At 34.0% G+C, this 16861-nt stretch overlaps 1 protein-coding gene across 1 annotated transcript; it reads right to left on the reverse strand.

Moving 5' to 3' along the window:
* Positions 1 to 4159: 4159 nt before the first annotated feature.
* LOC108451618 (uncharacterized) lies at positions 4160 to 4768 on the reverse strand. The gene has a single exon (XM_017749288.1). It carries the CDS (start codon positions 4766 to 4768, stop codon positions 4160 to 4162), a length of 609 nt encoding a protein of 202 aa, XP_017604777.1.
* Positions 4769 to 16861: the final 12093 nt, after the last annotated feature.

Consider the following 16861-nt stretch of genomic DNA (forward strand, 5'->3'; position numbering starts at 1 on the left):
ATGATTTTTATGTTTTTGGGGATCGTTGTAGCTTAATCTAGCTAACCCAGGGATTAAATTACAAAAATTTTAAAGATTTAGGGTTTTTCCATGAATTTTCTTACATGAATCTTGTAGTTTAATGGAAGAAAATGAATCCTTGTTGATAAATAAATAAGTTTTGTAAAGTGATTTTTGATGAAAATGTCATTTAGGGACTTATTTGTAAAAGTAGTAAGATTCCATGGTAAATTTGTGAAATGCTGATTTGTATGGGTTGATATAGGTCCCTAGTGAATTTGGCTAGCATGAAATAAGGATGAAATTTCTTAGATTTCAATTTACGAGTTTAATGACTAAATTGTAAAAAGGTTAAAATGTTAGGGGTAAAATAGTAATTTTTCAAAAATATGAAAATATGGACTAAATTGAATAATAGAAGTATTAAACGGATTGAATTTATGTATTTATATCTGTAACACCCCTTACCCGTATCTGACGCTGGGACAGGGTACGAGGCGTTACCTATCTTAAACACATGCAAACATACATTTTCGAGTCATAAAATTTCGTTCAATTTTAAAACTTTTCAAAATTTTCCTTAAAGTCCCTAATAGGACCCACGAGTCCCAAAACACACTTTGAAAAAGGTTTGGGACTAAACCGAGTACTTTAGAAAAACTGTAGAAAATATCATTAATATCAGGGGCACACACCCGTGTGGAAGAGTGACACGTCCGTGTGTCCTCTTAAGACAAGCATGTTGAAAGACTGTGTAATTCACACAGCCTGAGAATATTGGGACACGCCAGTGTCCCTATCCCGTGTTGATTTATTTTTCTTTTTGAACCTACAGGGATTTTCACACGGCCTAGCACACGCTTGTGTCCCTCACACGGTCGTGACACGCCCGTGTGCAAAAAATTTGACATTATATTTCTAACGTCATCAACCCTTTAAGGTTACACGGCGAAGGCACATTCCCGTGTACTAGGTCGTGTGGTGAATTTAATTTCACAATTAAGGTGAAGGTGACACACGGTCGGACTACATGCCCATGGGGCAGATCGTGTGTCACACACGGCCCAGACACACGCCCGTGTGTCTACCTGTGTGGACAGAAACAACACTATTTACCAAGCCTTTTGACACCCTTACTTGCACCAACATACACAACATCAAGTAACACCCATCCACACATGAATACATGACCAATTCACCACAACTAAGACATTTACACAACATGACCACTTCACTTGATTCTCATGCAACACTTATCACATTCTTTATCAATTCAATCATGCAACTTACTCAATCATGCATTAACACACCATATGCTCAACCATGAAAATTTTTACATTCATGAAAGAAATCATCATATGCATATAACAATAACAAATATTAGCATCATCCATGGCTTTACATAAAATGATATATCAAATAACATAGGCCCACATTTAGCAAATTCAACTATGACACTTGACGACATAATTAACTCTCCTATACATGCCACAACTCAACTACTTGAATTCAACAATACCCGAAGTGATAGCTTGATAGTGTGATGGTATCTCCGGCGTTCTCCAACCTGAGCTAGCCTAAGGACATTATAAACATGGAAAATAAATAGAGTAAGCTATATAACTTAGTAAGTTGGTATATAAATAATAAGTAATTTATTAACATACTTTTAACAATCCTCATAATAAATTCTCAAGATAATACAATCATAATTGCACAAAGTTCAACTATTCACTTGTGAGCATATCAAGCTGTCTACGCGAGTCATAGTCACTAAATCATTTATGTCTTGAGCTACGGAACTCCAAATTTATTTCTGCTAATTTTCCCTGAAACTAGACTCACATATCTTTTTACCATAAAATTTCCAGAATTTTTGGTTTAGCCAATAAGTACAGTTTATTCTTTAAATTCGTCCATGTTCAATTATCTGATAGTTTCGACCTTTCTTCACTAAGAATTACTTATCTCCTTGTACAGGACTCGGATGATGTTCACGTTTGATTCTCTTGAAAGAATTTCAAACATATAAATTATAACTCGTAATTATTTTTATACTATTTTTAATGATTTTCTAAAATCAAAATAGGGGATTCTGAAATCATCCTAACCCTATCCCACGAAATTTCAAACATCTCATAATATGAAATTCTTTTGTTTACACTGTTTCTTCTATGTGAAACTAGGCTTGATAAGATTTAATTTCATATCTTATTCAACCTCTAATTCGATTTCCACAATTTTTGGTTATTTTTCAAAGTTATACAACTACTGTTGTCCAAAACTGTTTTATTGCTAATTTTACTCTTTCATAATTGCTTTGTATTAACATCCATTTAATCATACATAACACCAATCTATATCCTTAACTAGCCATTCCAATAGCCAGTCATTATCGAATATTTACATGCCATCCATTTTCCCATTTAACCTATACATCAACAGCAAAACTTAAACTTATCATGTCTCTATATAATTTGGCCTAAAAGTCTCACACATGATCATCAATCAAATTGACCACCTATTTTATACATCATAAGTATAGACTTATCGTCAAAAGGTCATCACAAGATCATTTTCATAGGTATGACTTACTCATTTACATTCTTACCAAATGTCACATATTCATCGAATTCAGTACTCATGAATTTTGTGTACATAGGTGTACCCTTTCAACATGATCATACCTTGTCATTTCTTTGACATCATCTTTGGGTTTACCCGTTGAACCTCTTGGGATACTAAGGATACTCGAGAAAACTTGTACATGATGTATCGTACCAATGCCATGTCTCAGACATGGTCTTACACTAGCTCTTATATCGTGGCTGATGCCATGTCTCAGACATGGTCTTACACTAGCATACATATCAATGCCAATGCCATGTCCCAGACATGGTCTTACACTGGCTCTCATATCGTGGCTGATGACATGTCCCAGACATGGTCTTACACTAGCTCACATATTGCCATGGTCCAACCATGGTCTTCACCGTCAATTTATCACATGGTGGAGGTTGTGGAAACTTTAGCTCTTGTTTTCTAAGTGCTTGCAAAAAAATTCTACTGTCATGTGTTGTTCCTTCCCAACTAGGAAATGCAAAAATAAAGCACATGTTGAAGTCACAAACTGCCATAATATTTTGAGTTGGTTCACCTTTTCGGCTGATATAAGGTATTTGAAAAAAAGGTGAAATGCATGCTTTTATGTGTGTTCCATCTATGGCCCCAATACAATCCTTCAAAATAAATATAAGTAATGAGATAAAAGTTAGAAATAATTTATATTTTAAAAATATAAAGATTGTGTAAATTTTACCTTAAAGTGAGGCCAATATCTTGCCTCATGTCAAATATGGTTCGGTACTTCCTCGAATTGACCTTCAGTGGGTTTAATCGTGTCTATTCCCATTCGAGCAAATATATGCAACATCTCAGTAAAAATTTGACTAATAGTTTCCCCAGATTGTTGAAATAGCTCTCCTGCATTTGAATTTGATTCTCTATTTCCAAGAATATACAATAATAATGCTAACTTCTCCATCGCAGATACCTTCCCATGCTTTTAGCCATAATTTGTTTGCAAACCATGCAACAAGCTGTGAAATATATTTTTTGGCATCCTAAAACTATTCATGCAACGACCATCATGCCCATTTAATACTTCGTCCACCCACATTTGACCTGTATAATTTGAATCCATACACGGTTGCATAGTGAAATAAGTTTCATGGTGTACCAATACACTATTTAACACTTGTTCTTCCTCTTCATGATAATTGTTGTGCTCAACTTATATAACAATTGTGGATATTCTTCGTTATGCTTCTTCACTTAATTCATGGGTATCATAATTCATATAAAACTATTATAAATATTGTTAAATTAATCCATAACCTGAAAAAGTAATCAAATGAAAATAAATTAATAACTTGTGACATTCTATACAACACAAAAAATTGAATAAAAGCATAGCATAAAAATACCAAACATAAAAATATCATACATTTGTTTTACATATAAAAAGTAAATCATACATTAGGTTTACATATAAAAAAGTTGATCATACATTAGTTTTGCATATAAAAAAGTAGATCATACATTAGTTTTACATATAAAAAAGTAGTATAGTTAGATTGCAATAATAATTCTAAGGAGCTTATGGTGGAGGTGGTGGATGGTATGGTTGGAAGGGAAATGAGGATGTTGCTACCAAGGATGAAAATGATGCAATTGGATTTTGTTCAGAATACTCACATCGAAGCCACCAAACCCTAACATCTGGATCTAAGTTCAAAAACACTTCTCGTTTCACCGGTATTTGAAACATTTTGATGGCAAAATAGTACAGTTCATCTTTTTTTGGAATTTCATCTCCCAAATCACGCAAAGCATCCATTGCATTTGAAATAGTATGTTGAGAGTGAGTAAAAATAATTTCAGTCACTGACTTCCTTAGACTAGCCATACTCTCACACAATTTCTCAATATGAGTAGCTAATGAATTTCTTGATGATTTTCTACTTGAACTTGATTTTTTTCCTTTACCGTGTACAACCCTAAGTGTTTCTGTTCTTTGATTAGGAGTTTCATGAGAAAGGTTTGATGGTACCTCATTAGGAGGGATACCTTCATTCTCATTACTATTTTCATTTGAATCACTAAATCCCTCATTAGTTGTATCATCTCCCATAGGAATCCCACTTGGAAAAACACCAGACGAAGGTGCCCATGCATTCTCTCCAGTGGCTACAATGGCACCAAACATTTGTCACATTAAATCATTCAATCGTGGTTCAATTCCTTTCTTCTTAAATCCTTTAAAATTAGGATTTTCCTACAAAACATGTTAAATGTTAAATGTTAAATATTATACTTAGATTTTTATATTTGTAAATTATTAATTTCAATAAACTTTATGCATTAAAATAATGATAAAGTTAACACTAACCTGTATTTTTTCAGCCCACCATTCTGTGGTGGCATCGACCGTCTTTTTAGATGGACACCATCCAATACCTATAGATTCCTTAAGCAACTCCCTCCATAACCTCCATTCCTTTTTTAATGTATCCCACTTATTTTTCAATTGAGGTTTTCCATAATTTTTTTGTGTTTTTGCTTGAAAAAGAGCAATGACATTTTCCCATCCTTTTGAGTTTAGATGAGTTGTTGGTCTATTACCAACATCGACTTCATTCACACAAAGTTCACAAAATATCAATGTCAGCTCATCATCCCAAACAGCTTTTGTTGCTAGGTACTATCTCCTTCCTCAAATTTTCGTGTCTTTACCATCTATTATTATTATTTGGATTTTAAATGTCAACCGACATAAAACCATAAATATATAATTAGATAAAATAATATAGTTTCATAAAAAATTAAGAATAACACATCCCAAAAAGATGAAAGCCATAAGATGAACACTAAAGAAAAAATTCTCAAAGATCCATGGTAAACAATAATGAGGATATAGAAAGGATAATTGATTATGACTATCTTTTCAAAAGTGTAAGCAAACTTCATTCCTTATGTTTTTCTTAGCAACACTAGTCATCAAGAATTGCTTTATCCAATGTATAAATGTAATGCCCCCATGCCCAAGACCGTCGCCGGAGTCGAGTATGAGGTATTACTAAGCTTAATTTAACATATTTAGAACTTTGGATTATTTATTTCTACATTCGCAGCTTTTAAGCTACTTGCATCATAGTCACAAGAAAAATCATATCTCAAGTTACTAAACTCGAAATCAAGATCCGTAAATTTTCCCTAAATCCAGACTCATATACCTATCTACTAATTTTTTTCTAGAATTTTTGGTTGGGCCAATTAGTATAGTTTATTAGTTAAAGTTACCCCTGTTTCAGGACTTGACTGGTCTGACCTCTGTTTACTACGAACCACATTTCTCTCTGTAAAAAATCCATATGACTATGAGGTTTATTTCTCCTGAAACTAGACTCAATAAGGATTCGGAAAATATAAAATACACTACCAAATTATATCTTTAAAATTTATGGTGAACTTCTAAAGTTGGAACAGGGGATTCAGAAACTGCTATGACCCTGTTTCACTAAAATTCAAATATCTTGTAACATATAATTCCTTTACCTGTTTCATTTGTTTCATGTGAAACTAGACATAATACGCTTCAATTTGATATGTAGTCCATCACCAAGTTAAATTTCTATGATTTTTAGTAAATTTTTAAACTCGCGTCAGTGTTGCTGCAGTCCAAGGAGAAAAACTCCGTCTCACAAAACCTTTGTCAGTCAACTCTTGCAACTGCAACTTTAATTCCTTCAACTCTGCTGGTGCCATTCTATACGGAGCAATTGAAATCGGAGCTGTTCCTGGTATCAAATCAATACCAAATTCTACTTCCCTGACTGGAGGCAAACCCGGCAATTCTTCCGAAATACGTCATAAATTCACACACAACCTAAGACTGATTCAACTTTCTTTACAACTTCTTTTGTATTAATTACATACGCCAAATAAGCTTCATAACCCTTTCTCAGATATCTTTGAGCCGACATTGAAGAAATCACACTAGGCAATGCCTCTGATTTATCTGATTCAACCCGCAGAGTTTCACCATTTTCACACTTTAATTCTATAACCTTTTCTTTGCAATTTATTTTAGCATCATGCAATGTCAACCAATCCATACCCAAAATAACATCAAACTCATCAAACGGCAACAACATCAAGTCGGTAGGAAAGTAATGATCTGAATCATTAAAGGACATTTCTTACATACTTTATCAATAGTCACACATTTGCCTAACGGATTCGACACTCTAATCATAAATTCGTGTTCTCAACAGTATATTCATACTAGACACCAATTTCATGCACACATATGAATGAGTAGAACCGGATCAATCAAAGCAATAACATTAACATTATAGAGAGAAAATGTACCGTAATCACATCGGTGAGGAAGCATCTTCACGCTTTAATAGCATAAGTTCTAGCCGTAGCCCTTCCTTCAGTCTAACCGGTGCATCCACAGCTACATTCTTCTTGCTTGTTTCACTTCCAACTTTTCTGGATACCTTCCCTCGAGTCCGCACCACTAGCTTTTACATTCTGAAATTTTTCTTTCTCGACTCTCTCGGGGTCTCTAATAAAATGATCCGGAGAACCACATCGAAAACATTCATTTGCTCTGACGGACCAAAATGATTTCTACCACACCGCGCACTTCCGGGTTTAACAAATCTCGAGTTCCCTACACTGGCTGCAGAAGTATTCTGAGATTTAGGACCCACATTTTGCTTCTTATAATTCCCATATGATTGTCCAGCTGAAGCTTGGGAATGAGGATTCATATTCCTTGACTTTCTAGGTTGTTGTGAAAATGAACTACTCATCGGTCTTTTCTTCCAATTTCTAGTCTCACCTCTACCTTTTCTTTTCTTTAAGTAGTTCTTCACCTTGCAAGCTCGATCAACCAAGATTACTACCATTTCTTTTAGTTCAAGGATCCCGACAAATACTTTAATGTCTTCGTTGAGCCCGTCTTCAAATCGTCGGCACATCTTGGCTTCAGAGGAACATATTCCTTGGCATACTTACTCAATCGAACAAACTCTCTTTCATATTCGAGATGTCATATTACCTTGCTTCACTCAAGAAACTCTTTACATTTCGATCAATAAACCTTTCACTAATATATTTCTTCCAAACTCTTCTTGAAAGAATTTCCAGTTACCCTCTCTTTCGGTACCACCGAAATCAAAGTCTTCCACCAATTATAGGCTGAATCTCTCAACAAAGATGTAGCACATTTCAAACATTCTTCAGGTGTACAAGATAATTCATCAAATACCCGGATAGAATTTTCAAGACAGAACTCTGCTTTCTCGGCATCATCATCAATATTTGCTTTAAATTCTTCGGCCCCTTGCTTGCGAATTCTATCAACTGGAGTTCTGTGAAATTTCATCAGATCCATACCTTGAGGCATCGGGGGTACAGGTTGAGGAATTGGGGGAGGTGGGGGAGGTCGTACATTTGGGTTCGTACGAACGAACTCAGTGTACCATGCACTCATCATTTGGAGAAAGGCTTCCCGATCCCTTTCTCCTCCTCCCTGACCAACAATAGGAGGTGGATTTTCAGTCGGCTCTGCTCCTTCAACCGGATCTGGCGCATTACTCTCTACTTCATCTGCCACAGTTGGATCGGGATCCATTTACTATATAAAAAAAAAATCATTTAAAAAGGTCAGAAGTCGTCACACTATCACAATTCATACATATGGCATGTATAGCAAAATCCGTACATGCAACACGTAGTCCGAGAACCGACTAAACCTGGCTCTGATACCACTAAATGTAATGGCCCCACGCCCGAGACCGTCGCCGGAGTCGAGTATGAGGTATTACTAAGCTTAATTTAACATATTTAGAACTTTGGATTATTTATTTCTACATTCGCAGCTTTTAAGCTACTTGCATCATAGTCACAAGAAAACTCATATCTCAAGTTACGAAACTCGAAATCAAGATCTGTAAATTTTTCCTGAATCTAGACTCATATACCTATCTATTAATGTTTTTCTAGAATTTTTGGTTGGGCCAATTAGTACATTTTATTAGTTAAAATTACCCCTATTTTATTACTTGACTGGTCTGACCTCTGTTTACTACGAACCACATTTCTCTCTGTACAAAATCCATATGACTATGAGGTTTATTTCTACTGAAACTAAACTCAATAAGGATTCTGAGAATATAAAATACACTACCTAATTATATCTTTAAAATTTATGGTGAATTTCTAAATTTGGAACAGGGATTCGAAACTGCTATGACCCTATTTCACTAAAATTCAAATATCTTGTAACATATAATTCCTTTACCTGTTTCATTTGTTTCATGTGAAACTAGACATAATAAGCTTCAATTCGATATGTAGTCCATCACCAAGTTCAATTTCTATGATTTTAGTAAATTTTAAACTCGCGTCGTTGTTGCTGCAGATTCATTTATGGCAAATTTCATCCCTTTATGAGTTTTATGCACTAAGTATCTTAATAATTTTCCTTAACATCAAATATAATCTAAACTAACTATTTTCATAATTTATCATTATCAAGCATTTCCTCAACCATTCCATCACCATACCATAAGATCATTTACACAAAAAGGTATATTGCTATACATGCCATACTTAAATTTACAAGCCATTACCAAAAGTCTTAGGATAGTGTGGTGAGCCTTGACCTATCCCGACTCTGAGCTGGCTTGTCCAAAACTACAATGAGTAAGAAGGAGGAGTAAGCATAAATGCTTAGTAAGTTCATATGCAAATAATAAGTAACATAACAAACAAATCATACCAATCAACATTAGCATGCATCACTAAAACACATGTCACATTTCTAATCATTTTTCATCATCTTATTACCTTATCGTGATTGTATCAATACTCAACCCGAGGGTTAAATACATACCTGTTCAAAATATCCATTTCACATCACTTACCAATACGTCTCTTTACATCTCAAATATTCCTCCATTTGAGTAGAACTTTACCCGTTGAACACATCGGAATATAATTCGGATACATGGATAACTTGCACATAAGTGCCATATATGAAATCAAGCAATCATGTAACCCGCCCATAAGTGAACTCGGACTCAACTCAACGAGCTCGGGCGTTCGCATCCATAAGTGAACTCGGACTCAACTCAACGAGCTCGAATGCCTAGTTACATCTCACGAACTCGGACTCAACTCAACGAGTTCGGACATTCGCATCCATAAGTGAACTCGGACTCAACTCAACGAGTTCGGATGCTCAACCATCCTAGTGACATGTCACTTGTATCCTAATCTATTCCTAAGGTTCGAACGGGATTTTCCTCGGACACTTATCCTTGCCGTCTTCCGTAGAATGCCGAAATCAATACTCGGTAACAATTATATTTAACAAGTAGCTCACATAATTTACATATCATTTGAAATTAACCACAAAGCATACATTTCATAATAAAATTCAGCATAACATATAATTAACATCAATAACTTAAAAATAACCATTATGCTACATTATTTACACATGAACTTACCTTGGTACCAAAATACAAAGATTTTGCAATTTAGTCCACAATCTTTTCTTTTCCTCGATCACGACTTGAATCTCGTTTCTCTTGATCTATAATGCCAAATTAATTTTATTTAATACATACATTCATCAAAACAGCATTTAATACGAACTTTGGAAAAATTACACTTTTGCCCCTAAACTTTTGCATATTTACATTTTTGCCCCTAGGCTCGGGATTAAACTTTATTCCTTATTATTATGTTTTACAACATGCTGATCACTTTTCTCTTCTATGGCAACATCAAATTCTCACTCTAACATGTACTTGTGACTATTAGGTATTTTTACCGATTAAACCCTTTTACTCGTTTTTGCTTAAAATCGAGTAGTACAAGTTGTCTAACATAATTTAAAACTTCATATTATATCATAAAACATCAAATTACACAAATTTCACATATGGGTATTTTTCCAAATATAAACTCTAGGTTAAATTATTTCTAACATAAGCTTTATCGAGTTACCGGGATCTCAAAAACGTAAAAATCATTAAAAACGGGGCTTAAAATCACTTACTATGGAGCTTGGAAGGTTGAAACAAACCCTAGCTATGGAGAACCCTTGAAATTTCGGCCTAATGAAGAAGATGGACAAAATTGGCTTTTAATTTTGTTTTAATTCATTTTAATAACTAAATGACCAAAATACCCTTACTACTAAACTTTCCAAAAATTCCTTCCATGTCCTAAATTTGTCCATGAACTTAAAATTGGTAAAATTGCTATTTAAGACCTCCTAATTAATATTTCAAAGTAATTTCATACTAAAAACTTCTAGAATGCAAATTTTGCAACTTATTCAATTTAGTCCCTAACTTTAAATTAAACTCGTTATGCCCAAAATTTCTTCACGAAATCTTCACACAATTATGCATTCATATCATAAACCTCAAAATAATTATAAAATAATTATTTCTATCTCGAATTTGTGGTCACGAAACCACTATTCCGATTAGGCCCTAATTCAGGATATTACAATAAATGTGATAAAACTATAACCAAAGATAAAGCCTTGATTTCTTTTCTTGAAACAACTGTGATGACCAACAGATAACTGATTATGAGCTATGACCTATAATCTATTTGACGGCTATGTTTTAAGTGTCAATTGCTATTGAGCTGATAATTGAATTTATTATTTAATGGATGATTGGTATTTGGGAGATAGGTGGAGACTGTAGAAAAAAATATTTATCTTGTTTAAAGGTTCAACTTGATTCAATTTACTAGATACAGGAGGGTTTCAGACAAAAAAAGAAAGTTAAAATATAGTATTTAACATATAGTGTTTCAGACAATTTTCTTTAAAGACCTAATTGCACCAAAGCATTCTTTAAATTGGTTTTAAATTTCAAAACATTTTAATTACATTCTCAAACTATTTATGTTATATCAATTAGGTATTTTCATTTTTTATTTTTAATTTAATCATTAAATGACATGCAAAATCATATGACATAAAATTAGTTGCTTAATTTTTAAAATTTATAACTAAAAATGAAGTTAAGAAAAGAGAGTGAAATATGCTTTCGTAAAAACTTCAAAAACCTCATAATCAAGATTTTCATGACATTCACTTTTACAATATCAATCTTCTTTAAAGCTTTTATTTTAAATTATGTCACATTTAATTTTAGTAACGAAAAGATTTGATTTATATAATATAAATAATTTAAACATGTAATTAGAATATTTTAAAATTTGAGGACCAACTTAGAATAAATGTCATGGTCTAAAGATTTCTAGTGCAATTAACTCATTCTTTGAGTTATCTTAAATTTTGGATCGATTTAATTTTTGTTCTTATTATTTTAATTAGTTTAGTCTTTATTTTTTTACCAAATAAAATAGAAGTATAATAAAAAAATAAATCTCTCTTTCTTTAATAATGAAACAATAGAGGTCATACATTAAAATTAAAATTATTACATTTTGCTTTAATAATTTATTATTAGCATGTTAATTATGATTATAGTTGCAATTATAGTTGGTGATGCAATTATATTTTAATGAGCTAATATAACTATTGTTTATAAATTTATTTCAACACTCTATATTTAATATAAATTGTAATAAAAAAATTATATTGTATCAAAAGAAAGATGGTTTAAGTACAATGTTGGGATTGTTTATTATTTTCATGGAATATTCCATGGTAAATAAATTATTTTCTTGATCACTTTATTATTTTCTTGATCATTTAGCACAGAAGATACAATGTTGGGATTGTTTATTAATTGAAACCTGGAATATTCAATTCAATTCTTAAGCTACAATCATTAGATTAGATTAAATTAGATTAGATTAGAATAGATTAGATTACATGTTTATCTAAAATCTCTACAATCAATTTTCATTTCATATTTAATTCAGTTTTTATGTAGCAGAGGTTGATTTCTGATGTTCTTAAATAAAAAACTGAACAACTTCCTATCTATTCCTATCAGGTACTTCGATTAGATTTTAGGGTCTCACCGCTAATCATCATTCTGTAGTGATAAAATTAGGATCTAGATTCTCTATATTCCCTTTAATTGTAGCCATTTGCTGGCTGGCTCGCGTCACCGGAATCAACTCAGGATTTGGATTCTCAATATGACCATTAATTATAGCCACCTTGTTTTATCTGCCCATGGCTTTCTCTTTGAATGTTATAATCTACCCCCCTCTTTTATTTTTCTGGTAGTCCTAATCAAGACCCATAAAATTCCTAAAAGAAGCTTTTTCTTTAATTATAGCAAAACCTTAGAAGGATGATACCTAAAATTTATGCAGTGTTACAAGTAAATCACAGTGCAAACTCTAAATTAACAGCTCTAGGTAAAATAAGAATCAAGTTTAGTTCTTCACTCTGTCCCCTCTATTGATATTCCTTTTGCATTATGTTTTAAGAAAAGTAACTAACAAAGTCCATTAATAGAAATCTCACCAATCCAGTTACCTGAGTTCATTTAGCTCCAAACTAGCCCAAGGAACATGTTGATGTATTGATGGATTATAAGATATAAGCCAAGTATGGAATAAACTTTAGAAAATATATCATCAGTAGAAAGATGTAGTTATGAAGAAATAGTGATACTAGTAAGTAAACCACTACCAACTCACACACCACAAACATGACTACTGCCCTTGTGATTCGCCACGAAATGGGTTTTTGGGGTGAACACAGTGCCTAGGCCAAGAGATGGGGTTCGAAACTCTAGTTATTCATGCTTATAACTTATTGCTTGTAATGATCCAATGCACATAGGCTTAATCACATTATATACTTGGAGTCTGTTTTTGTTTCAACGTCAACTTTAAGCTAGACACTTAGCATAAAGTCCAGGAATGAACATGCAATCTATTCTTAACAGAATTTAATCGGGAAAAGAAATACCTCTTTGGGATGATTCAAATATCGATAGTTTCTCAAAATCAAAAAAAGGGAGTTTCAAAGGTCTCTATTGATTTCCAGCCCTGCAACAGACAACAGGAGTATTCCTTAAAGTTTCAAAATTGCATTAATTTATAATAGAAGCAAAAACCTTGATTTTTTTTGGCAAATTAAAAGTTTTATTAAAACCCTAAAACGAGAGATTAAACTAAAAGTTATACATACGCAACACCCTTAAGCCTCAACAACACTACTGCCTAAGAAAAGATGAAACACCTAAAGGATTAAAAACTATAATTGCTCATTTGCTATTAATGTTGGCAAACTACAATCAATCTTCTTTGTCTTTATTCCCATAAATTCAAGTCTCCATTCTTTATCAAACATCTAACAGTCAATTTTTTCAGCAGTATTAGCTCATTAATAAAAAAAATCCATCACTAATTAAGTACTTCCCAAGGATCCAATTAACCTTAGCCTTAGTGTTAGAATTAAGTGACCCAAATTCTTATTTAAATAAAATACGATGGAAAATAAAATAAAAGTAAAATCCATATTTTACTAGACTTCTTTTATTTTATTTTAGAATAAGGTTTTTAAACCTTATTAAACTCCATCTATTTTATATTGATTAGGATAAGGTGTTTCAATCCTACTAGAATATGGCTTTGCAAGCCTATAAATAGACATAGTCTATTCCTCTTGTATTTGAGTAAAATTTTTCGACATAGTGAATTTTCTTCTCCTCTCTGTGGTTTTTTTTTCCGAAAGGGTTTCCACGTAAAATTTATGTGTTCTTTATTTTTATTTATTTTATTCTATTTTATTTTTCACAAATTGGTATCGAGCTTAGGGTTATTCATCTCGATCACGGTAATGGCGTCTTTGAAGTATGAAATTCATTGTTGGATCGCAACACCGATTTGCGTTGTGGCAAATTAAGATGCAAGCGCTTCTTGCAGATGGATCTAGAGGATGCCCCGCTAGGATAGATAAGATGCCTTGACATTAACGAGATGAAGAGAAGAAGCGTAAGGATCGAAAGGCATTAACACAATTACATCTCGCATTTGTCCAACGAAATTTTGCGGGATGTGATGAAAGAGAAACTGCCATTGCATTATGGAAGAGGCTAGAACAAATATGTATGTCGAAAACTCTAACAAGCAAGTTGCATATGAAACAGCGTCTTTATGCTCATCGTTTGGAGGAAGGTGCGTGCGTACACGAACACTTAATGTGTTTAAAGAAATTCTCTCAAACTTGGAGGCCATGGAGGTTCAAGATGATAAGGAAGATCTAGGGTTGATTCTTCTTTGTTCGTTGCCCCGTCTTATTCAACCTTTAGAGACACGATTTTATATAGCCGCGAGTCTCTCACGGTTGATGAGGTTTATGATTCTTTAACCTCGTATGATAAGATGAAGCATCTTGTGGTTAAACCCAACTCTCGGGAGAGGGTCTCATTGTTCGTGGGAGACAAGACCGGAATGTTGATGATGATCGTGGTAGAACACAGAACGGAATCCTCGTGGTAAATCTAAGGGTAGATCGAAATCTTCAAGCAGAGGTAAAACTTGCAACTTCGCAAGAAGAAAGGGCACATTAAACTGAGTGCTATAAGCTACAAAATAAGATTAAAAGGAGGCTGCGAATCAAAAGGAAAACAAACGAAAAATTCGGTGAAGTGATGTTGTAGAAGACTACGCGATGGTGAACTTCTAGTTGCTTCATCAATGATTCTAAAGTAAGCGAGGAGTGGATACTTGATTCAGCTGCACCTTCCACATGAGTCCCAATCGGGATTGGTTTACAACTTATGAAACGATGATCTGAAGGTGTTGTTTTGATGGGAAATAATGCTTCATGTAAAATCGCGGTGTTGGAACAATTAAAGTTAAGATGTTTGATGGAGTTGTCGAACACTTAGTGACGTGCGGCATGTTCCGAATTGAAAAGAAATTTAATTTCGTTGAGTACTCTTGATTCAAAAGGGCAGATACACACTGAAAGTGGGGTTTTAAAGATTTCAAAGGGTCCTTGTTGTGATGAAAGGGCAAAGAAAGATTACCAAGTTATATGTTTCTGAGGTTCTCTCATATCGGTGATGCAAATTGCCGCTTCCTCTTCCTTGTCGATGATGATATTACTAAACTTTGGCATATGCGCCTAGGGCATATGAGTGAGAATGGCATGGCGAAATTAAGCAAAGAGGACTTCTTAATGGGCAAGGAATTTGCAAACCGAATTTCGTGAGCACCGTGTTTTGGGAAGCAAAGAGAGTTCGATTCACTAGAGGAATCCATAACACGAAGGAAACATTGGAGTATATCCATTACGATCCGTGGGGGCCGTCCGAGTGCCTTCGAGAGGTGGAGCTAATTATATGCTAACCTTTATTGATGATTTTTCCGAAAAGTTTGGGCGTTCTTCACGAAGCGAAAAGCGATGTGTTTTCCACATTTAAGTCTTGGAAAATTATGATTGAAAAACAGACGGAAAATGATAAAATACCTCCGCATGCACAATGGCTTAGAGTTACGCTACGATGAGTTTAATAGATTGTGCAAGTCGAAGGGATCATGAGACACTTGACGATTCGTCATACTCCACAAGAAAGCGGCGTTGCGAGCGAATGAACGAACGATCATGGAGAAGGTTCGATGTATGTTGTCAAATGCCAACTTACAAAGTCATTTTGGGCGATGCGACCTCTCTGCATGTTTTTGATCAACCGATCTCCATCCGTTGCCATTGAGAAAAAGACTCCACAAGAGGTATGGTCCGTAATCCGCTAATTATTACGATTTAAAGATTTTTGGGTGTCTGCGTATGCTCATGTTGATAATGGAAAATTGGAACCAAGATCCATTAAATGCGTTTTCTTGGTTATAAAGTGGTGTAAAAGGCTATAAGTTATGGTGTCACGAAAATAGAAAAGTTGTGATTAGCGAGATGTTGTTTTGATGAAACGCTATGCTACCTAACTTATCTCTTAAAGACTCTTCCAATAAAGAAAACCAAAAGCGGTGGAGCATCGATTAATACGAATCAACTCCTCAAGCCAAGACAAAAATTGAGAATAGAGTTGCTTCTTCACCGCAATACTCTATCGCCAAAAAGCAGGACAAGAAGAGAAATTAAACCTCCAAAGAAGTATGCCGAGGTTGATCTAGTTGCTTATGCTTTAAATGTGGTGAAGATATAGATGCGAATCAAGAGCCATTTAATTATTCGAGGCGATTAGTGTGAAGACTCGAAAAGTGGATGTTTGCTATGCAAGAGGAGATGGAATCACTCCACAAAAAGCGAACATGGGATCTTGTAAAACTTCCTAAAGGTAAAAAGGTCATTCGT

The sequence above is a fragment of the Gossypium arboreum genome, chromosome 5, assembly GCF_025698485.1.
Source record: "Gossypium arboreum isolate Shixiya-1 chromosome 5, ASM2569848v2, whole genome shotgun sequence".
In the NCBI taxonomy this organism is placed as follows: Eukaryota; Viridiplantae; Streptophyta; class Magnoliopsida; order Malvales; family Malvaceae; genus Gossypium; species Gossypium arboreum.

Coding starts and splice junctions, on each gene's coding strand:
- LOC108451618 (XM_017749288.1), bottom strand. CDS start 4,768: ATGTTTGGTGCCATTGTAGCCACTGGAGAGAATGCATGGGCACCTTCG.